The 23,825-nt window shown below is 41.9% G+C and overlaps 1 protein-coding gene across 4 annotated transcripts in view; it reads right to left on the minus strand.

Annotated features, from left to right (window-relative positions):
* STK32B (serine/threonine kinase 32B) overlaps positions 1–23,825 on the minus strand; it is a 315,985-nt gene that overhangs the window by 137,448 nt on the left and 154,712 nt on the right. For all 4 annotated transcript variants that reach the window (XM_019553397.1, XM_019553399.1, XM_019553398.1 and 1 more), the window contains exon 4: positions 18,715–18,888. In XM_019553397.1, coding sequence (XP_019408942.1) covers positions 18,715–18,888 — 174 coding nt within the window. The remainder of the gene's footprint in view (positions 1–18,714; positions 18,889–23,825) is intronic.

Below are 23,825 nucleotides of genomic sequence, written 5' to 3' on the forward strand. Positions count from 1 at the left end.
TAGATGAACATCTAGCTGGGGTCATTTGACCCCAGTACTCTTTCCTGCCATGGCAGGGGGTCGGACTAGATGATCTGCTCAGGTCCCTTCCGACCCTACAAACTATGAAACTATGAAACTATGAAATCTGAAAGGCTTTCAGCTACTTCTAGTCAGAGTTACTCACATTCTTCCATCTCTCCCTTCAGTGTTCTCATTTTTCCACAGGTGACTGCTTGAGGGGTACAGGGCTTCCCCTTCCTGCCTCCCTGCCTGATGGTGCAGGTGGAGATGATGGTTTGTTTGATGGGTGAAATGTTAGACAAGCTTCAGAACACTTGACCTGAGAAAGGGCATTTGATGCCTGAAAGCTTGTCCAACAGCTCTCCCAACTATACGGCTGGTCCAATAACAGCTGTCATGTAGATTGTTTTTATTTTTAGAGCTTATAAGCCACATCTGCATATTCTGCATTACAGACTGCCAGAATTTAAGTCTGGAGGAACAATAGTACTAAGAAGAAGTAGCTCTGATGGAAGTAAGACGCACACACACAAAATCCAAAAATCAACGAACAGGAAAGACACAGCTAGTTGAAAGAGGTTATTTTCTACCTACCATCTATAAGAATGCACGAGATGGACCTTGATCACAGTGAAATGAACTACCTAATCAGTAGTAGCCCATCAAAGTTATTGCTGTTTACTGAGAGTACAATCAATGTTAGTCTATTATCAAGAAAGACATACTTCTTTCAGTATTTACAGTCTAAAGTTCCAGTTCAGCATATGCCTATCTTTAAGAACGTGCAGTCCTACTGAGTTCATCACACATGCTTTTGAGTAACCTGTTGAATCATGCCCTATGTCACAGAGTAGGCTTGATTCATCTACAGTAGAGTAAGAATGTGTAAATTATACTTCTCTGAGACAGCAGGAAATTCACCTCTGAACTGAGAGGAGGTTATGTTTGCACAAGCTGTCTTTAATTAGAAGGATTCTCATTTTGAATCAGAAGCATGTAACTGCAGTATTGCTTCACATGGGAAAGCAAGCTTTGTACTGTTAGAATTGGAACTGATGGAGGACACAGAAATATATGAAATCTTCCACTTAAGGAACTCCTCAGTGACTACAAAAAGGAGGGGAAAAAGAATCAACAAAGCAACTAACCCCTGCTAAAAATGGATACAAAAATCCATAGCTTTTTAATCATATAAAGTTCTCCAGGGCATTTCATATTGTGCCTCAATATTTTGATTTTCTATCTCTTTCTCCCTCTCCACACATTCAGCAAAGGCAGAAATTACACCAGCTTTTCAACATAGTACTGAAAGCTGCTGAATATATTTATGAGTGAAAGGCAAGTTTAAAACAGAATACGTCCTTTCAAAAAAGTCTTCCACTTTTCTAGACATGTTGAAAACACTGTACTCAGAGTCCTCAATAAATTAAAAATAAAAAAAAAGTCCTGCACTCAAAAATTGAACAAAATTCTGCAATTTTCTTATCATAGAGTATTGCCAGTCAGGCAGTATTAAAATCAAGCTTTTTGGGTAAATAAATCCATCAGAGTAATGATAAGAAAGCCTAAAGAGACACTCATGTTAGCTACCAAGAGATGAAATGCATTTTTCACCTTTAAATAGGGCTGTGCAAAGCTCTAGTAGCTGGTTTGATTTGGAGGAGATTCAGCCTGATTCAGCAGCTGAATCTCTGAATCCGAATTGAATTGGGAGATCCATTAATCTCTCTGAATTGAATCAGAGATATCTGGAGAGATTGAGCCATAGACTGTACAGGCAGGCACTCGGCAGTGCTGGGAAGAGCAGCTGGGGAAGCAGCCAGATGAGCCCTGGCTTAAGCTGGCAGCACTGGGAGAAGCCACGGCTCATCCGGTTGCTTCCCCAGTAGTCCCCCCACCGGGGTAAGGCAGGCATGCTGGCAGCCTGGGGAGAAGCCATGGGGTCTGGAGGAAATGATTGGGGAGCTGGGGAATCAAACTGGGAGCTGGGGGGATGAACAGGGGCTTCCCCTCAGATCCTAGTTCAGTTTCTCAGTTCCCAGTTCATTCCCTCCAGCTCTCCAATCATTCCCCGCCAGCTCTCCCAGCTTCCCCTGGGGCTGCCAGGGCTGCCTGCCTTGCCTCAGTGGGGGAGCAGCTGGATTAGCCATGGCATCTCCCAGGGTTCCTGGCTCAGCTGCTCCCGCCAGTGCTGCCTGCCTGTCTAGTCTATTGCCGAATAAGAGTCAGCGCTGAATATCTTTGGGTTCAGATTCAGCCAAATCAAATTCATTCTTTCTTTTCATCCAGTTACTCTACTTATATTTTTTATATTTTTTCATTAAAAATAAGCCCAAATGCAAACCAAAATACCTCAAGAACATTTACATAAAAAATGCCCCTTTGCACATTATGGGACAGGCTTGTGTACAGGAGATTAAACAGAAGTGCATGGGATATAGTGCAACAAAGGCAGAAAAGTTCATGTCCCCGCCATGCCCGCTGGCTACATAGCACATCTGAGTGATATAACTGCAGCGTGTATTGTGAGAAACACACATGATTAGGGAAATGAAGAACACAGCCCTTTCATCACTGCTGAAATTCTGAGGGGGGTGTCTGCAGTCATGCTGAGAATTAGTCTGTCTGCTCATCCTGAAGACAGCTGAAGCCACTAAGTCAACAGTGAGAGATTTTGAAAATCCCACAGTAAAAATCAGAAAGGTTCCGATTTCACCAGCACTACTATACATCAGCACTAGCAGTAAAGACTTGGGGGAGATAAATATCAAGGAACTGGTGTAAATCTGAAGTGTGCTGGAGACTGGAGATGGTTTTGGGTATGGATCAGTGCTTCATTTCTGTCAGGTTGACTCAATTCATAGCATGTGAAACCGTGAAAACAAGGTGTCACATTTTAAGACCAAAAGAGGAAGGCAGAGAGAGAAGGAAGAAGTTAAGGGAGAAAGGAAGGAAGAATGTATTTAATTTCATTACCTGTACATAGATTGAGGTTTCAAACTGTGGAGAAAGACAAAGATGTATAGTGTTTGTACGACATGCCATATGCTCTTCAGGTTGTCCATGTGATATCCATTTGCTTAAGTACACAGAATTAAATCAAAAGGATCTCACAAGAAAAAGATTACAAGAACACAAATAAAGAAGCAAGGCTTTCTCTCAAAAGAATGCCCTCAGGTTGTGTCCAGATGAGTGTGGTCATGCAGTGTGTGGCATTGCAGACATGTCTGCAGTACCACCTACCGCACATTCAGCTGTTCTCCGCATTGCAAGGTTGCAGTGCAGCAGAGTGGGGGTTGACCCCGGGAGATCCCAGGTCAAAAAAAGCATGCAAAAACAAGTGGAAAACTGAAGCCTGGCTGCCTGGAGCCATGTTCCGGCTGCAGGCCAGGCTCCAAGTGGCAGGATCACCACTACTGCAGCCCCAGGATGCCCCCAGGACCCCAGGTAAGGCTGCTGGGGGCCAACCCAGTGTTGGCCCCAGCCTCCCCCACCCCACTTTCATGAAGTATGAAGCTACAACTCTAAAGAGAGCAAATCTGAAAAGTCTTGGAGTCAACAGTCCTCAGTCAGATAACATCACTGTACACATACAGTTTCAGAATAGGAAAATTAAGTATATTTGGACTGTTAGTTGTAGCTAAGTGACAGTGGGAAAAAAAACGAGCTAGAGAAAAGCAAAAACAGTGGGTTAAGATCAAAGAAAAAAGTGACACATCACAGTAAAATACACTGCAAGTATTACCAGTGGAGTGACAGGGGAAAAGATTAGAATAATATTTAGCAGCAGTATAGCTTTTTCATCCTAGCACTGTATACAAGTCAAGGACTGAATCCTGTCTACACTTGCCTGGATGTCTTATAAAGTTATGATACACAGAAGCAGACTCAAACAACAACTGTTTATTAAAGAGAACAGCTATACTTACAAAGCCTTCAACACAGTTTGTATTCCAGCGTTATCTCCTTTAGTCATTGACTAATGATCACAGCCTATGTGGAACTCTATGAAGTGGCATTGCAATACTGTAAGTAAACTTAAGAAATCTTAGGGCCACTGATGTTCATATTTGAAATCTCATGGATGATAAAGTCCCGGAGAACTGAAGGAGAGAGAACTTGGACTATGTCTACATGGAAGTGGCAGGAAGCTCAGTCACGTCTCCCTATTACTCTGTGCACATCAGCCATGTAAAATAAATGGTAGGGAGGTCTTATGTATTTCCAAATACTCAAGAACAGTGGCATGATTGCCCCTAGGACATCCTCTCTACCTCTTTTCCAAGGTCTGTGAAAGAGGAGCAGGTGAGTAGGGCATATTGCCTCAGTATATAAGCCTGGGGGAGGGCCACTGCTGCTGTGGAGAGAAGCACCAGCCACCCCCTTCCACCCTCCATAGCCCAGGGACTGCTCTGCCCTGTGGCAGCTCACTCTCCCCTCCCCACTGCCAGAGAGGCAGGTAAGTACTTGGGTGTACATGACATGTGGGTTTACTTGGCAGGGGAAGCAGTCTTTTTAAAAACTCACCACTTTGATTTAGGGCCCCTGTTTCATATACACTCTACACCCACTCTAAGATGCTTACTTATTTCAATCTAAGATGCTGCTGGACTTTTTCATATCAGGTCATGTCTACTAGAAAAACCCCCCTAACATGGGATAACATTTAACAAACTGTATCTGTTGATTGTGCTTTGGAAGGGCATTCAGGCTGCTTCACTATCTGAAATTCAGTGAGGGAAAAAGTTTCTTATTCACATTTGCAAAATATTAGCTAGCACTTATATTTTTAAGTGGATAATTTTATATAGGAATCCGTCAGAATTTTAGTCTTTTATCTTATACTTTGAGAAGGCATATGAAAAACATGAAAATGACCAGTTAAAATGAAGAAGTTGAAAATATAGACATGTTATTCCACTTCAGAGAGTTACTGGTCTAGTCAGCCCTTAAAAGGATCATTATTAGAGTACAACCCGAAACCTCCCATATTCCACCACAGAACTCTACTGCTTGAGCCGAAAGAATAACTCCTTTAGTTAACAGCAGTAGGAAACTAGTATCATGCAGTAGATCAGATACCAGCAGAAGACATCGCTCACTTTATCAGCATGTAACATGGACAAAATGCTGAACAAAACATAGCATTGTTGATAATTCCAGTTTGGCTCTTCAAAAGTGGAACCTCCAGAAATTTAAAGCAAAGTGGTGATCATAATAAACTCATGAGATGGGTTAGTGAGATTAAACAAATTTTGAAATCATATGATGCTGAAAGAAAAACACATCACAGCATGGTATTAAAAAAGCTGGGTGCCCAGATGGACCAGTTAGCCCTGTATGCTAAAATTCTGCTGGAAGGCAATTGTAATTTTCTTTCCAGACATCTGTCAGATTCAGCCTCAGTTCTGACAGCATGAAACTGCCAAATGATGAAAGAGGGTAATGCAGTTAACTGATAGCTATAAGAACATTTGCCCCCAGAGTAGGAGTGAAAATGTAATTGTATCAACATGGAATGTGTTACTTCAGAAGCCTCTACAGAATCATAGGCCTATTGTTCCTCAGAGCCCAGTCTCGACATATCAAAGGATTCTGGGAGATAAAACTAAATGTTAGAAGAAAGCTGAATGAACACATGCAGCCTGGACTACTCAGCAAGCAGGTAGCTTCATTAAAATGGATGAACTGCAATGTTCATGAGAAAAGGGAGGCTGTGTTAGGCACATCTGAAATAATCATTCATTTGGTCTTTGATAGGAAAACATTTGTCAAATACATTATGCGCTAATATTATTCAACCGGCACCAGGAACAATATGCTTAGCCATGCAGTGCTGAAATTTGACATCACTGGGCACAGAGATGCTTTGTTCAAGATTAGAGTAAATTACTGCATAGTAAGCATCACTGTCTACATATCCAGATGCTTACTGCACAGTAATCTGCTCTAATCACAAGTAAATTTGCTACCTGTAAATACAAGTAGCAAATTTACTCAGGAGTAATTACTGCACAGTACAGCACATGTAGATGGCTGACTGGGAGCAAATGTAATCCTAGTCAGGTGAGCAACCAGGGACAGCAGATTGCACCCTGCCCCTGGGAGCTGCCAGGGCGGGTTCTGCCACCAGAGCCTGGGCAGGGGCAATGTCCCCCTGCCCTGGCGGCAGGGAACTCCCAGCCCCTGTTCTGCAATTGTGGAACAGGGGCTGGGAGACTCTTGTCTCACAGCCCTGGCTCTGCAATCGTGGAGTGGTGGCTGGGATGGTTCCTAGCCCCCGCTATGCACTTGCTGGGAGTCTCTTATATATATTGTTATATAAAAGATATATAAAATTGAGGAATTCATATATATATATATATATATATAGTCTCCTAGAGCCCATTCAACAATAACAGAGCCAGGACTACAAATGATCATCTCCCAGCCACCACTCCATGATTGCAGAGTGGGGCCTGGGATCTCCCTGCTGCCAAGACAAGGGAACATTGTCCCACCCGGGCTCCGGTGGTGGAGCATGCCCTGGCAGCAGGCAGCTCCCTGGGGTGGGGAACAAACTCCCAGCCCTAACCAGGAGACAGCTATCTCCTGGCCCTGTGCTCCCTGCCAATCCCTGAGCTAGTGCTCAGGTGGATCTCCCCTTGGCTGTTGCAAAGTGACAGAGGTCGGAGCAGACTGCTGGCAGGAGCAGCAAATTAGCTCCTGCTTTCTCACACAGGTAGACACCTGCCCAGGGGTTTACTCTAGAGTAACCCCACCCTAGAGAATTTGCATATGTAGATATACCCACAATGTAAAGAGTCCAGGATGTGATCCATAATTTGGGGAGGCTAACAATATATGAATCAGCAGAAGTAATTTTCCCTGTACACTTATCCATATATTGGTAAGCCAGTTTTTAAAGATTTGCTGTAGTTGAGAATAATATCTGACTGTGATCTAAATTCCAGCAGAACTGTTGGAAATGAATATGAACAGTTGAACTAGTATTCACAAATATGTTTAAAGTGGATTTATGGTAGAACATATATTTGTATGTCAGAGTGAGGGTAGGGCTAAGAACAGATGGCAAAGCATAAGCTGAAAATGCTGATGAGGTTAGGATGTTTTAAAGTCATTCTATATATTCTTGTGTGAACAGATACAAGTTGTCAGACATTTTTGGTAGAACTACATATAAGAGACATTCTGTATTGCATTCATTATTTTGTCATTTTAAATAATGCTACTTCAGTGTAGAAGATATATTTTGCAGATCTGCGTATGAAAAAACTCACTCAGAATCATAGACAATATTCCCTGAACAACTTTGAGATGTCATTTAGCTCAAGATAGGATTGTCTCAGTCTAAACCAGACAAATATTTGTTTAACCTATATTTCAGACTTCCAGTAATGGAGATTCTCTTGGTAATCTGTTCCTGTGCTTAATCACCCTAATAGGAAATTCTTCCTTATAGCTCATCTAATTTTCCCTTTTGCAGTACCATCCTCTTTGTTACAGCCCTTTTGTATTTGAAAACTATTATGTAATCACCCCACTGGCCTCCTCTTCTCTAGATAAAATAATCCCAGTTCTTCCGACTTTTCCTTTTATGTTATGCTTTCTAGACCTCTAAAAAGTTTTGCTACTCCTTTGGTAAGTTTCTCCAATTTGTTCACATCTTTTTGAAAGTGTCCCTTGCTGGATATAGTACTCAAAGGCTAAGTAAGTACAGACATTCAAAAAGCCCAAGATGGATTCAAACTAACTTACGTAGTGAGTGAACTAGGTTCACTAAGTTAAGTGAACTAGGCTAGTTTGGGACTGAACAGGACATAAGTTTGCCCTTCGGTGAGGGGGCATGTGAAGGCTGCCTGCACTGGCCGAGGCCAGTAAATTGGGGGTGCTCCCACATGCCTCCCAGCAGGCAGCCAGAGAATGCTGAGTGCAGCCAGCAGCCAGCCACCCTTGACTGGCTAGCGCAGCCCTACACCACAGCTCTGCCTCCTGCCAGTGGCCAGCTGTCAGCAGTGGTGGGCAGGCAGCAGCGAGGGAAGAGTGAAGTGGGCTTCTCCAAGTGTGCTGGCTTGAGCTGCACTGGCTGTCAGTAGTAGCCAGAGTCGGGAGGTGAGGTGGAATGGAGGCACCAGCCACATGCTTCCCTCCCCACCAGACACAGGTGACAACAGTCCCCCCTCCCCACTGCCTGGCTGCAGCTATGTCTGTGTCCCTGTACCTGCCTTCCCTCCCCTTTACTGATCTGTCATACAGGGACACAGACACAAGGACAAAGACACCAGGATTTCTGCCCCACTCCCTGGCTGCTGCTGACAGCTGGTCAGAGGCAGGAGGCAGGAAGCAGGGGTGGGGATAGAGCAGGCTGAGTTCCAATAGGATGAGGTTCAACGTAGATAAATGCAGGGTGCTGCACTTGGGAGAAGGGATACACAGCATACATACAGGCTGGGTAGTTCCGCTCTTGAAAGCACAGAGGTGGAAAGGGATCTTGGAGTCATTATTGACTCCAAGATGAACATGAGCCACCGATGCCAGACCACAGCCAGCAAGGCCAGCCATACCTTGTCAAGCATCCAAAGATGCATCTCATGCTGGTCCAGAGAAGTGATACTCCCCCCGTATGTGACTTTGTTCAGGCCGCAGTTGGAGTACCAAGTCCAGTGCTGGGTGCTGAACTTTAAAAAGGATGTGGCCAGCCTGGAGACTCCCAAGAGGAGGGCCACCCGCTTGGTGAGAGGCCCTACGAGGAGAGACTGAGGGATGTGAACCTGTTCAGCCTCAGCAAGAGGAGGCTGAGGGGGGACCTGGTGGCTATCTACAAACTCATCAGGGGAGATCAACAGCAAATAGGTAGAGCCCTTTTCTCCCCAGCACCACCTGGGGTGACAAGGAACAATGGTAATAAACTGATGGAGAACAGGTTTAGGTTAGAGATCAGAAGGCAATATTTTATAGTTAGGGTGGCCAAAATCTGGAACTAGCTTCCCAGGGAAGTGGTCCTCTCCCCTACCTTGGGCAAATTCATGAGGAGGTTGGATGATCACCTGTCTGGGGTCTTGTGAACACAGCATTCATTCCTGCCTGTGGCAGGGGGTCAGGCTAAATGATCTGTTCAGATCCCTCCTGACCCTAGCTACTATAAAACACACCACCCTGCAAGGGGTCGGGTGGTGGTGGCAGGGACCCACAAAGCATCCTGAAATGCTGGTGAACAGTCACATAACTTGAGTTGGGAGGGGATCTGATACAGAAGTTATATAGTCTAAACTAAATTGCTTAAATCTGATACCACATCAATCCAGGTCTATCTTAGTTTTCTCTAACTAAAACACTAAACTCAGGTATGATAACATTAACTCAGGCGTAGAAATGACTGACAGTGAAGTATTGTGGTCATTGTGAAGACACTCAAGAAGACTGAATTTTGTTTTACAAATCTGAATAAGAAACATACATTTAATTATAAAGGCTGCAGGACTAATGATATGATATTTTTGGACTATTTGGACCAGTTTTTGCCTAGTTTGTTGTGTTCTTTTAAACTTTACGCACAATCTAACAAATTAGTGCACGTTCCAATAATTATATTTATTTTATCTTAAACCAAATAATATAGTGATAGCTCTCTAGCACATTAGTAAAGCATCTAGTGTCTCTTTAACAGCACAAAAATGTTTTGAGTTGTATGTGATGGTGTGCCACACCAGCTGCACCTCCCTTTTCAAAATCCTAGATTCATCCATAGACAATTCCTGTAGACAACACTGTAGTATGTTGGGGGAGGGGAGGAAGGAGGGGTTTACAACAATATTACCTCCGTGACTTACATTCATCTTATGGTCCACTATAATACCCAGGTATTTTTCTGTAATACTTAAACCTCCTCAGTCATTCTTCATTTTGTGTATGTGCATTTTATTTTTCCTAAGTGTAGCACTTTGCATGTGTCATTGATTTTTACATGGCTTATTTTCAGACCATTTTTTTGATTTATCAAGGTCACTAGGAATCCTAGTCTCATCACCAAAATGCCTGCTACACTTCCCAAATTAGTGCCATCTTCAAATTTAATAAGTGAATACTCAGTTCCCTTCTCTAGATCATTAACCAAGATATTGAAGGATATTGAACCCAGAACAGGCTCCTGGTGAGCCCCACTTCATACCTCTTCCCAGTCTGACATTGAGCTGTTGATGATAACTATTACATGATTGTTCAGTCAGTTGTGCATCAGCTCATGTTAGTTTAATTTAGACTAAATTTTCTTAGCTTGCTAATGAGAATGTTGTGGGAGAGAGCAGGAAAATTCATACTGAATTAAAAAAATATCATTTCCACAGCTCTCATTTATCCACAAGGTCCATTACTTTATTACAGAAGGAAATCATGTTGGTAAGGCATGATTTGCTCTTTACAGTCATGCTGGCTGTCCCTTACCACTTTGTTATACTCTAAGTGCTTAGAGATCCATTGATTTATGATATACTACAATGCTTTTCCTAGGCCTGTGTGAATAGGGAACTTTTCGATTCGGGTTCGGAGTCAGCCAGCTCGGATGCCAGTGATTTGATTCAGAGGTCCGAATTGGTTTTCTGCTTCGATTTGGCCAAATTGGCTCCAAAGCTTTGGAGCCACTTCGGAAAATCAGCCATAGGGTATAATGGAGAATCAATGAAATATCTATAACTTTGTTGTTTTTTGTCTGACTTGGAGAAAACTTTCAGGGGTGGTAGCCTTTGCTGAGATCAGGAAGCCTAGCAAGTTTCAAGGAGATAGGCACAGGGGTTTGAGGGAAACTGTACCCCAAATTTTTGAAAGCAAAACTCATGTTATGTGTATATATTACACCACAGGGGAGTGAAAATTGCAGGATGCTAGCCCCTCCTGAGGCCACAAAGCCTGCTAAGTTTCAAGGAGATAGGTGCAGGGGTTTGGGGGAAACTGCACTTCATGCTGCAGACAAGCAAAACTCGTGACATGGGTGACACTGTGTGTGTTAAGGCATAGCAGGGTGAAAGCTGCAGGCCTGCTAGCCCCTGCTGCAGTCGCAAAGCCTGCCAGATTTCAAGGAGGTAGGTGCACGGGTTCTGGGGCCCTGCACCTCTAGCTCCTGACAGGCAAAACTCGTGACATGGGTGCTTGTGCAATTGTGTCTATCTTGGGACATGGGGGTGATGGGGAACTACTGCAAGCCTGGCTGCTAGGCCCTGCTGAGGCCACAAAGCCTGCCAGCTGTTAAGCAGATAGGTGCAGGGAGGTTCTGGGGCATCCCTAGCTGCTGACAGGCAAAACTTGTGACATGGGTGCTTGTGCAATTGACTGTCTCTGTCTTGGGGCAGTTGATTGTCTGTATTGATTCTTTCCTTTCCTTAGTCTGTGGTTTTGTAGGTGTTAATCCTTGCTCATTAACTCATTATCTAGTAGCTAGCTGTTGTGTATTGAGCTGGTCCCTGAGTGAATCATGATTGATTGGCAACACAGTACCTTAGCAGCCAGGCCTGCAGTAGTTTCCAATCCCACCCTCCATGTGCCCCAAGACAGACACTGTCCCACAAGCATCCATGACATGAGTTTTGCCTGTCAGCAGCTAGAGGTGCAGGGCCCCAGAACCCAGAAGCCCTGCACCTATCTCCTTGACAGCTGGCAGACTTCGTGGCCTCAGCAGGGGCTAGCAGGCCTGCAGCTTTCACCCTGCTGTGCCTTAACACACACAGTGTCACCCATATCACAAGTCTTGCTTGTCCGCAGCTTGAGGTGCAGTTTCCTATCTTCTTGAAGCTTGGCACACATCATGCTTTCGGCAGAGGCTACCATCCCTGCAAGTTTCCTCTGAATCAGCCAAAAGACAGCAAAGTTATATATATTTCATTGATTCCCCATTATACCCTATGGCTGAATTACCAAAACTTTTCCGAATCTTTTTTGAATAGATTCGGAAAGCCTAAAGCTTCCAGCAATTCAATTTGGATTCATGGATTCGGCCTCCAAATCATCCAAATCATCTCCGAATCTGAATCATAATCCAAAGCTTTGCACAGCCCTATTTTTTCCAGGTATCAAAGTTAGACTTACTGATCTATAATTCACTGGGCCTCCTTTTTCTGTTTTTTAAAGTTGGCTTACATTTGTCTTTTACCAGTCTTTCTTGGACTCACCTGATTTCTATGATATCTTAATCATGGCTCTCAATTATTTCAGCCAATTGCTTGAGTACTCTTACATGAATGTGATCAGGCATTCACCTGAAACATTTAGTTTATCAAAGGGCTTGGATAGAAGAACAATTATACCATTGTAAAGAGAATTTCTGTGTGTGGGTGTACATAGCTGATTTGCTCATGTGCTCTTAGCAGAAAGCAAGTCAAGCAAAGCTGTGGTACCTAACCCTGTTTCATTCAGGGGTAAGCTGATCTAGTTGCTACATATTGCCAGATAGCAGTGTGCAGACAAAACAGTGGATTCAGTTGAACTGTATTAAGTGCCCTCCCCCCAAACGGTATACTTGTCTGTATGTCCATACCCTAAGTACTATCATGTCTGTTACTTATTCCAGAATGAATATCTTTCCATATTTTCCCTCTTGTTGCCATCCAGCCTTAATACTATTTGTGCTAGTCATCAGGCATCTGGTCTTTTTTGTGAAGACTGAGGCAAAGAGGCATTATACACTTCTGTCTTTACCACATTGCCCAGTGTTAGCTGTCACTCCACTTCTGTGATGAGCACACACTTTTTCCTTGGTTGTCCACTTACTTCTGACAAATCTATATAATCCTTTTGTATTACTTCTTATCTCAATTTGTGCCTTAACCTTTCTGATTTTGTCTCTGTGTGCTCATACTATGCTTAGAGGTCCACCTGTAGCAATATGGATGTAAGATTCAAATCTCTGAAGTGCTCATGGTCAAGCCAAGCATGTCCATATCTTTGTATCCTTGCTTCATATCAGGACAGGATGCTCTTGTGCCTTAATATTGTCTCTATAAAGAGCAATCAATTCTCCTGGACTCTTTTCCCTCTTGGGATCTTGCCTCTGTTTGTCAAAGCCTTTTTCTGAAGTACAAAGTGTTTCTTTTTTTTTTCTCTTTGTACTTATGTATGAATAATATAAAGTGATGGTTATCACAAATATATTGATACTATTCCTGTTTGAAGTTACAATGGTATATCCACACATGTTCAGAGAAGCTGCTGTAAGAAGCCATTATTTATCTGAACACCTGATTCTTCATGCTCACCCCATGCTAAAAGATCAGAAGAATACAAAAGACAGAGAATGCCACACTGCAAGTTCTTTTTGCTGATTGACTATTAATAACTAGCTGCCAATGACAATAAAGAGATTCAAATAATGTAAAGTTATTGGAAAATAGCAGATCATCAGCATAACTGAGGGTAGAGAGGACTAAAAGATAACAATACTGTAGAGTTTTGCAATATGTCAGGAACTCTAAAATATCTTAAACATGAGTCACTGAGAGATTATTACACAATAAAATATTTTACAGGGATTGCCTTCAGAAAACTACCTACCTATTAGAAAGAAGTCTAATATTAACAGAAAGCTGAGAAGGCGTTTGTATATTTTTAGAAGCATCAGTGATAAATTCTAGATAGTACATATGTATTTTAATTCTGCTTTCACTAACAACACAATAAATCTGCACTACCTCTATTGGCTTTGGTAGAATTATACAGTTTAAAATCAATTTAGCTAAAAAGAATTAGATTATGTGAATTATACTGCTGTAGATATAAAGCCTATTAAAAGGTCAAGCTGAAAAAAATATCACCAGAATTACTCAAGGTTTCTGCATGTGTAACTATCATTTGGAAATAACTTCTAGGGTATATCAGATCTCTAAATCTTAGATTTCAGGAGTTGATAATTGAAGCTATAGGGGAAGAAAAAAAAGCTACATTCCAGTTGTCTGTCTGTCTGTCTGTCTGTCTCTCTCTCTCTCACACACACACCCTCTCATGGGACTGCAGGTTAGACTTGGGAAAGTACTATAACCATATAGCTGGAGGTAACAGAAAACTGATACACATTTCATACAGTATGCAAACAGTACAGTCTGTTAGGAAAATATAAGTTCCTAACTCATACTGATTCAAGCTATTCAGTCCTTTATAATCCTGCAATTTTAATCCTACTCAGTCTGATGATTCTTTCCACTGCTCTTCCTTTGTAGAACAGACAAAAATTTAGCATATTGCTTTCTCAGTGAACCACTACCAATTTCTTTCTAGGCTACTAACAAGTTTTCAAAACAAAGCTTTAATATGATGTTATAGATTATCCTGTGAACATTGAGTCGTAACATTTTGTTGAAATGTTATTAGTGATATTTGGTACTAATATGTACCATAGAATACCATACTATACCATACCAAGAATACTAACTGGATTGTGCTTTAAGTTGTAGCAATAGTGTTCACAACATTTTCTGAAAGTTCTTTTCTTAACGTCCATTTTCTTTTCTCAGTGGCTATGTGTATTTCAAAACTGTCTAATAATGTTGCATTAAATTTCAATCATCATGGTGCCATTACTGCACTGATATACACCACATGAAGATTTGGCCAATAAAGTTGAATTTTAGATTAGTATTGATAATGGAGCTTATTGGAATATTTTTTATTAAATAAAATGTTTGAGCTCAAAATGTTTCTTTTAAAAAAAAATTCTTTGGGGAGGTGAAACAAAGACTCTTCTGTATTGCAGTTGGGTGATTAGGCCAGCTGCCTTATTCTAGGAGCATGTGATTTTGAATGAAACATTGATCTACATGAAGCACCACAGGGACTGAAACTGGATTTCTCACACATTCAAAACACTATACCATATACATTTTTAGTCCAAAAACAGACATAATGGGCATGTCTACACATGCGCTTTAATACACATTAGCCTATTAAAGCACATTAAAGCATCACAAAAAAGTGCTCTTTAACTGATGCATATTAAAATAGGCTAAATGCGCCTTTTTCTAGTTCCTCACAATGGAGGTGCCAGATTTAATGCACATTACCTAAAGCACATTAATTGAATGTGTAGACACACACTTTGACACAATTCTTTTTTCATGAAAATATTTGGGAGACCTTTGTTCCAATGTGAATTGAAAAATGAATTTTGAAAACTCAAAATTTCTCTACAACAGAGAATTGTCATCTTCCAGCCAGTTATACTAGAAGCAGAAGTATACATCTTCATGGTAATCCTAAAACTGGAATTAGAAGCAGCAATCTAATAACTGCATAGGTGACTTTGGCTTAAAGAAAAAACACTTTAATAATTTACTTAAAACACTGAAAGGCATGTTAGCCATCTTATTATCTGAGCTCTGATTCTCTTCTTGAACTGGTGCAAATTAACAAAAATTATTTTCAAGTCAGTGAAATTATACTAGTTTGAAACAAGCAAGTGAGAATAATTAGGCTTTGAAGTTCAAGATATGCTTGTACAGTATTCAGTGAAGAAAGCAGAGGCAACTTTACACTGAAACCTTTGAGTTTTACCTCATTTTATACTATGGTCATTAACTTTGATATCAAACTTTGAACTGACCCACTCCTACCTTAACCTGCACCCTCACTCAAGATGTTTCCAAATCTTCACAGTATTTCTGTTCAAACTTGTCTAAGACTCAAGTTTGTAACACTTAGTACCTAAGGTTTGGGTACAAATTCAGTTCTCTTTTGAATATTTTGACAGCTCACTATTCAAACAGGTCTCATCATTTGAATGAGAGAAAGAGAAATCCACAACAACTTGTTTTTCACAAAAAGCTCTCCTTATGCCATAAAAAGAGAAGCCAGCAAAAATTCCAAGCCTGGCTTTTAAAAAATGATCACTGGAAATGGAAAGAAAATGGCAAAAATCATGGAACACATAGAAAAATATGAATATTGTATTATAGATACAAAAGTGCGAACACTTCTTGGATTATTTCTCTAAATTTACCATGCTGGGAAGTCAACTGTGGCAAAATTTACTTGAAGGTCTCCCTCCACCCCACACTACCTCCCACAGTTTCAATAACAATAGATGAAGCCATCCAACCCTGTCCCATCCAACCCTGCTTCAACTAAGATTGGAGGAAGTGGCTTACCTATACTTAGAAACATAGGATCAGAAAAGTAGAGGTAGAAGGGACCTCTGGATGTAATGTAGTCCACATTCAAAGCAATATCATCCTTGACAAAACCACTGTATACAGGTGTTTGCCTAACCTATTCTTATAACTTCAGAAATAACCCTCTTGCACAACTTTCTTCAAAGTCACAACATGGTTTTAATTGGTTCTGTAATACAGTAGCACAAGGGACTACTGGTAGGCAGACAGGGTGGCAGGTTGTTTAGACAAACCCATTTATGTTGATCATTGGCAGATCCACTCCATGAATTATTTCAATTTTTGCCTAAAATTCAAGTCAAATAATTCTGGTGATTTGAGGCCAAATTCTCTTCCCAGCTGTATTATTGGGAATCAAGAGGAAATCCACAAAATCAAATAAAATTACATTGCTGTAAAAAGAAATTCAGAGTTGTATCACACCCATGTTTTTATTCCACAATTAGTGATATTGAAATTACATGGGAATGTACCTCTCTACTCGAATTCAGTTTAGAATCATTCAAGAAAGACTCCTATGAACAAACTAAAAAACTGACTACCTCAATATCAGAACTGCCTCAAAGGAAAACAGGGCACAGACAGAAGTGACAATATTCACATGATCTAGCTGCGGAAAGTGGTTTATACTCATGATCAAACACAAGTGCACAGCTGCACACAGCTTTAAAAATGGCTAACCAAGTGAAAATCTGACCCCTCATTGCATGAGGGGCCAAAAGAAGACATCTCAAAACAGATATCTTCCCTAACTTCAGTCTGTCTGCCTGCCAGCCTGTTGCTGTTTTCAGAATGGGGGCAGGGAAAGGGAATGGATGGAGTTCGGTCTGGGGATTTTTCACCCCCTGCTAGAGGGTGGGATGGGTGTACCGGCGCCAAGGGGGTGGGGGGTGGGGGAGGGTCCAATTCACCCACTCCACCCTTCAGCACCAGCTGGGGAAACCTGTAGAACAAGCTCCCTCTGCTCCCTTTCTCCGCTCCCATTCTGAAACAGAGACAGTCTGGGAGAGAGGATGAGTGTTGCTAGGGGAAACTGGCTGCAGGCTAGCAGCCAGCAGCTAGATACCCCTCCCTCCTGGAACCGACAGTGAACTTCTCTTTGGTCTGGGGGATCATAATAACTCAAAACACTTTCTGCAAAGCGTTCACAGTTACAGCAGGGAGCTGCACTTCTCTCTGCACCCACAGGGCGCATCCCCATGAGTGGGAATGAGCATTTCCCCAGGCACAAGTAGCAGCGGCACACATTTGTGCCACTGCTACTTGTCCCAGGGCATGCCCATGCACATGCACTCTGGTGCATGACAAATTGCCCCTGATGGGGTAGAGAAAGCTGGGGCCAGCACCTGGACTGGGCCCAGCAGCCTTATCTGGGGCCCTGGGGGTGTCCCAGAGCTGCAGCAATGGTGATCCAGTGTAGAGCCTGGCCAAGCTCTGGTTTCAGGCAGCAGATGCTGCAGCCATGTGCACCACCCTACTCTTTTTTTTTGGAGCAGTTTTTTTTTTTACACTGGGATCTCCTCATGTCAAAAAGACCCACCACACTGCAAATTAGCAGCGAAGAGAACGCATACACATGGCATATGTGGTTTGAGATGCTGCAGACGGGTTTGTGGTACTGCAAACCACACATGAGTGCTCATGGGGACACCCACAGCGTATATGGACTCTGGGTATGGACAAATGTACATTTGAGCTGCCTCAGGAGAGGTGCAGGGGCTGCTGCTTGCAAGTATACTACAGCTGTTACAAGTGTTATGTCTCACTGATACAAGATAAAATTATATTGTGGGGGGGGTTGATATTCTTTTCTCTTGCATATTTCCTAGGTCATCATGGCTACAAGAGCACTCTACCACCACTACCACATTAGTGACGCAGATTAGTTAAACTGCCCTAATTTTGACCCTGGATGATGCAGAGTTAAAGGTAAAATGGTTTTGCTACATTTGTAGCAAATATGAATCATGGAGGCATAACAGTTCCATCATAACAGCTTGTATCAGTATCCTTTGATAGCTATACAGTTGTTACATATCTATATCCTTTATTTTCTTCTGTTTCTCCTATTTTCCCCTGTAAATCTTTCTGGAATCTGAAAACTAGTTTCCCATCAGTCAATCAGATGCTTTTTGCTTTTAAGGCCTTTTCCTTCCCACAGTTGTTCCATTGATTTACAATGTGTGTTCAGGAAAACTGTAAGGAAATTTAAATATTAAAAACAGTCTCCTGGATATTGCATCTAATATTAAGTAAGAATGCTATTAAGTAAGCATTCACCATGCCTCTTGTATAAGCAGATACAAAAAGGGAACAAGGAAACAGGGTTGAAACAGGACTTTTACAAGAATGAAATGAGGGTAAAAGACTTAAAAAGCTACAAGGGTAAAGGCAACCTTTAAATATAATTTTGTAACACATACAAACAATTTCATTATGTAAAATGATGCAATGAGATGCAAGCAACTACAATATGAAGACTTTCCCCTATGGCTAAGTCAAGAAGTCCTTTTTTTCTTGCATATCTTTATTTTCTTTACTAATGAAACAAATACTGGTCACTTACCTGTGAATTATATGATATCTCTGCAAATAGTCCAGTGAAAGTGCCAGCTCACAAATATATAATTTAACTGTTCCTTCATTAAAATGCACATTCTGTTGTAAATGGTAGCGTAAATCCCCTCCAAGTAATAGATCTACCACCATGAACATGTCTTCTTCATCTTGAAATGAATACCTAAAGTAAAGAAATTATGAATACATAAATGAAACTGACCATTCAGTTTGATTTTATGAGACTTCCCTATAAAATATAAGACAGAGAAGCCATATGGCAGGATCACAATTGGATCACATGCAACCTCATTTTGACTGTGATAGCAGTTTGAAATAAAGATGGGCAGCAGAATTGGGTACAGGGTATATCATTTGTCATTTTGTTTGTTAGAAACTAACCATTACCTTCATTAATGATTTATTGGTGGACACTATTTAGAACTGTTTGAGCATTTATCCATTTTAATGTGATTTTATTTTTTGAACAAATAATCCTCTAGATAGCAGAAATAAAAATAAGCCTTATGATTAATGTTCTCAGTGGTCGCATAAATGCAGCCGTAAGAGGTGGACCCATATCTGTGAAGAGAGGGGCTTTAACAAATTTGGCCCTTTAATCATTTGAGGTACATTCTGCCTTCCACACGTACACATGCAAGTCCAATTAAGGCAAATATGCCTGATAACTTATAATGTAGTCATAAATTCACTTGGCAAAGAAAAAAGAAAACAAGAATTCTATTAAGCATCATGGTGGATTTTTTTGAAAATGCATTTGATATTTTATAAGGTGACGGAGTCTCGATGGTCCCTGACTGAATTCTCCTGGATGTTTTCCAAGAAGCCCTTGTTGAAAACTCAGAGGACCAACTTCTACACTTACAAATCCAAAGGTATAGCCCACCAACTTATAATGTGCTTATTACCTGGGCAAAGGGGAAATTTCCATGTGTTTCTATTTACTATGACAGCTCTGCAATTGCTATATTTTATTCTGAATACCGAAAAAGTGGGAGCAACTCACTGGTTTTAATTTCTGAATGGAAGATTCATAGTTTTCTTCCAAATGCAGAAATGGTGAATACCTATTTTTTAGAAACTATAATAAAAGTCCATATTGAAAAATGATTTTAGAATGGACTTTGATGAAACAATGTTAATTTACAGCAGCTGTGAATCTGATGCACAGACAAGCAAACTCCTGTGATAATACATCTTTCAACACATTACCCTGAACAGTGTAAAGCTAGGTTCTCTACAAAATTCAATGTGTTCCTTTTAATTTCTCACTCTCCTTAAAAAAATATACTACAAAGAATATACTACAAAGAATAGATGGTTTAAAAACTCACACCAAAAAGGGGGCAGAAAGGCCTATATTAGATTATTTTAATTGACAGCTTTATACAGTTTCACATCTATTCCCAGGCTCATACTTTCGGAAATAAGGCACTGTTCTGGGATTGTCACAGATGGTTCATTTTGAATTTAAACATTTTCAGTTCTTTTGGAATACAACTCTGGGAAGCATGTGTCTCTGGGCTGCAGTTCTGCATCTGCCAAATGCCAGGGGAAAAATCCATATTTATTTGCATTATATTTGTTTATTGATATGTCAAATCTTTGAAGAACGATAAGAAAGCAGAGTGGTGCATGGTGTGTACTTACCCCTAGAGTCACAGCCCATCTAACAAAAGAAATAAAAAACTTCAATTCTGATGAAATATATTCTGTGTTTGAGCTTGGAAGTCGCAAAACTGAGGGCCAAATATCTGGTTGATGTTTAAGAATGATTGTTTTTTTTTCCTTGAGGTATTCTGAAAGGCTCATAGCAGATGTTACATGTCAACATGTTATATATTAGAACTGCATGACAAATCATAACATGCAAACTATCCAATGTTAACATTATTGCAGGATACTTCCACACCACAGAGAAGTTGCTGTTTCAAAGAGCATCTTCTTTGGGGCTGATCCACCACTAATCATAAACTGGTTTCTTGTCTGGCATGTAACAAGTTGTCATGCAACACTTGCATATAACATGCAACAAATATAATGGCTGCTGGGGGCCTAGCTATAACTAGTTGTAGCTAAAAGCAAATATAATGAGAGAAATGAACCATCCATTATTTCTTCCATGAAACTTGGCTTGCGTAAAGTGTGATATTTATAAATTTAAAAATGTTAAAAGAAACCTTAGATAAAATACAGATATAAATTCCTTGGTTAGATATCATTTGTTTGGTTAAACTGGAGAAGTCCCATGCTCGCAAGAATCACTTGACTAGATCTTGGTAGAACTTATTATGACAGGGCTTTGCCAGCCACGGGGGGATGCCCTGAGGTCACTTCCCTAAAGATGTGGGTACTGGTTAGTAGAAGGTAGGTTCATAGGTATTATCATAAAATGCATTTGCTGACATATGGGCATGATTATAAAATTCGGCATCCATCCATCCAGGAAAAAGAATGAATGAATTGTATGTGTAAAACTATGGTGGATGAAAAATGGATCTGAAGAATACTAAAAAGAAACAAAACAGGTTGGCTCTGTGCAAGAAATGGCAAAATTTGCATTAACTTCAATGAGACTATGGCTTCACCCTAAGTATGCAATTCAGCTGGCATATTCTGGTTTTCTGTGAAATCTGAATGAAAAAAGCATTCTTTAGCAGTCTTCCAATCCTGTATTTGGTGCATCCATTAGGAAACATGGATAAGTGAATCTCCACATACCAAAAAGGGAGAAAGAAAATTCCACACAAACAATGCCATATAAACACTAAATGTAGAATTAAGGCCTAGCTATATAATTTTCTCACATTGATTTATCTTACTCTGAGTAGTTTCACTGAACTCACCCTGAATCCAGATCTCAGCCAGACAGACTGAATCTACAAAACAAGCCTTTCAGAGATTCACAACTTTGGTTAACACTTCACTTACAGGTCCCTCTGCATGACACAATTGGAAGTGGAATGCTTAATTGAGGCAACAGAGCTGGGGGCTGCTCCAGCTCCATAACAGCCTGACTTGCACCATAGCTGAAAGGGACCTAGGGGTAATGACTGACCATCACACGGACATGAGCCATCAGTGCAAGGTCATGGCCAGGAGGGAAAACAACACTCTGGCATGCATTGACTGATACATCTTGTGTAAAACTAAAGAAGTGATACTCCCACTGTATTCAGCACTGGTGAGACCACAGGTGGAGTACTGTGTCCAGTTCTGGGTGCCACACTTCAATAAGGATGTGGAAAAACTTGAGAGGGTCCAGAAAAGAGCCACCTGTATGATCAGGGACTTGCAAGGCAAACCATACTGAGGGACCTGGGCCTCTTTAGCCTAGAGAAGAGAAGGTTAAGAGGGAACTTAATAGCGGCTTACCGCTATATCAGAGGTGTGCCTCAGAAGCCTGGTGAACAACTGTTCACTAGGACACCCCTGGGGAAGACCAGGACAAATGGATATAAACTCCTGGAAAGCCACTTCAGGCTTAATACCAGGAAAAATTCCTTCACAGTCCAGGTGTCCAGACTGTAGAAGAAACTCCCTCCAGTGGTGGTGCAGTCACCTACCCTGGAGGTTTTCAAGAGGAGACTGGACAGTCACCTCGCTGGGGTCACTTAACCCCAGTTGTCTTCCTGCCTAGAGTGGGGAGGCTGGACCCGATGATCTGTGAGGTCTCTTCCAGTCCCTAACAATGTATGAATCTAAAACTAGAAAAACAGGCCACCCTTGAAAAACAAATCCAACCCTTGACAATCTCAATAAGGTCCTCGTCAGTGATCCATTTCCACCAGTGGCCAGATTCTTATTTCACCTACACTATTGTAAATCTAGTAGTAACTTGATTGACATAAGCAGAAGTGCTCTGGATGAGTACTGTACTCAACATCTGAGCTTCACAAGTATGTGACTATCAGGAAGCTTTGGCAACTCATCTTACATATCTGAGCCTGTGAAGATGCTAGGAATAAAAGAGACATGATAGATGACAAGAAGAAGTAGGCATTCTCTTTGACAGTCTATTTCTTTTCAGGGGCCATGTGGCAGGTTCATGCTCTAAGGGCAGCTGTGATGCCCCCTGGTGACCATGTGACTTCTGCCTGGTCAGTCTCTATTACAGCCCTACCTTGATTACTTGCCCACCACACCATGTTCTTACTAGAGGTTGAATAAGAGAGGCTGCCCACAGGCCTTAAAGTGAGCTTTCATCTATTTTCAGTACCACTGGGTCTCTCCTGGACCCCCAGTATCCTTTACTTGACCCTTAAGCTCAATGGATGCTCTCAGGCAGCCTGTGCCCCTGTGGGGCATCTGTAGCTTCAAAGGTTACATGTGAATCTGTGCCCCTCCATGGCACCCGTAACCTTAAGGACTCAATGCATGGCTCTGTTCCACGCCTAAAGCCTCGTGGGCGTTCTCTCTCTTTGACATTACCTGTTTGTATACTTGGCCCCCTTGGGCCCTCAAACTTCCTGGTCCCCTATGCTGTCTCCCTCTGAACTCCTGGACCCCTGGTCCCTCACGCAACACCTCCTCTGGGGTCTTGGACTCCTGATCCCACACACAGCCCCTCCTCTGGGTTCTCAGACCCTCTAGTCTGACTTAGCCCACTAAAGGCTTGTGGACCCTCTGGCCCAGCTCAGCCCTTCCCTAAGCATGTGGACCTCTGGTCCAGGTCTCAGCCTTTTCCTAGGCTCCCCAGACCAAACGGAAATTCACTGTTGGTTCCAAGGGGGAAGGGAACCTGGCTGCTGGCTAGGAGCCTGCAGCCAGTTTCCCTGAACAATATCCCCACCTTGCTCCCAGCCTGTCCCTGTTTTCAGAATGGGAGGGGGGAAAGGGAGCACTGGGAGCTTACCCCCCTGTCGCAGAGCTCTCAGGCGCCCTGCGACTGAGAGCAGAAATGGCTCGGGAGAGACCCCTAGTGGTGGGAAGGGGGAAGCACAGCTGCCAGTCACCAGGACTGCACAGGTGCTGGTTGCCTTAGCAACCAGGGAAGCCTAGAGCCAGGAAGGGGCGGAGCTTAGCCCTTCTTAAGCCCAGGCAGAAGGCCAGGAGGGCAGTTCCCCTCTGGCAGCTGAGGGAGGAGGAACTCAGCCAGAA

This window comes from Crocodylus porosus, unplaced genomic scaffold (assembly GCF_001723895.1).
Source record: "Crocodylus porosus isolate Cpor-Errol unplaced genomic scaffold, CroPor_comp1, whole genome shotgun sequence".
NCBI lineage: Eukaryota > Metazoa > Chordata > Crocodylia > Crocodylidae > Crocodylus > Crocodylus porosus.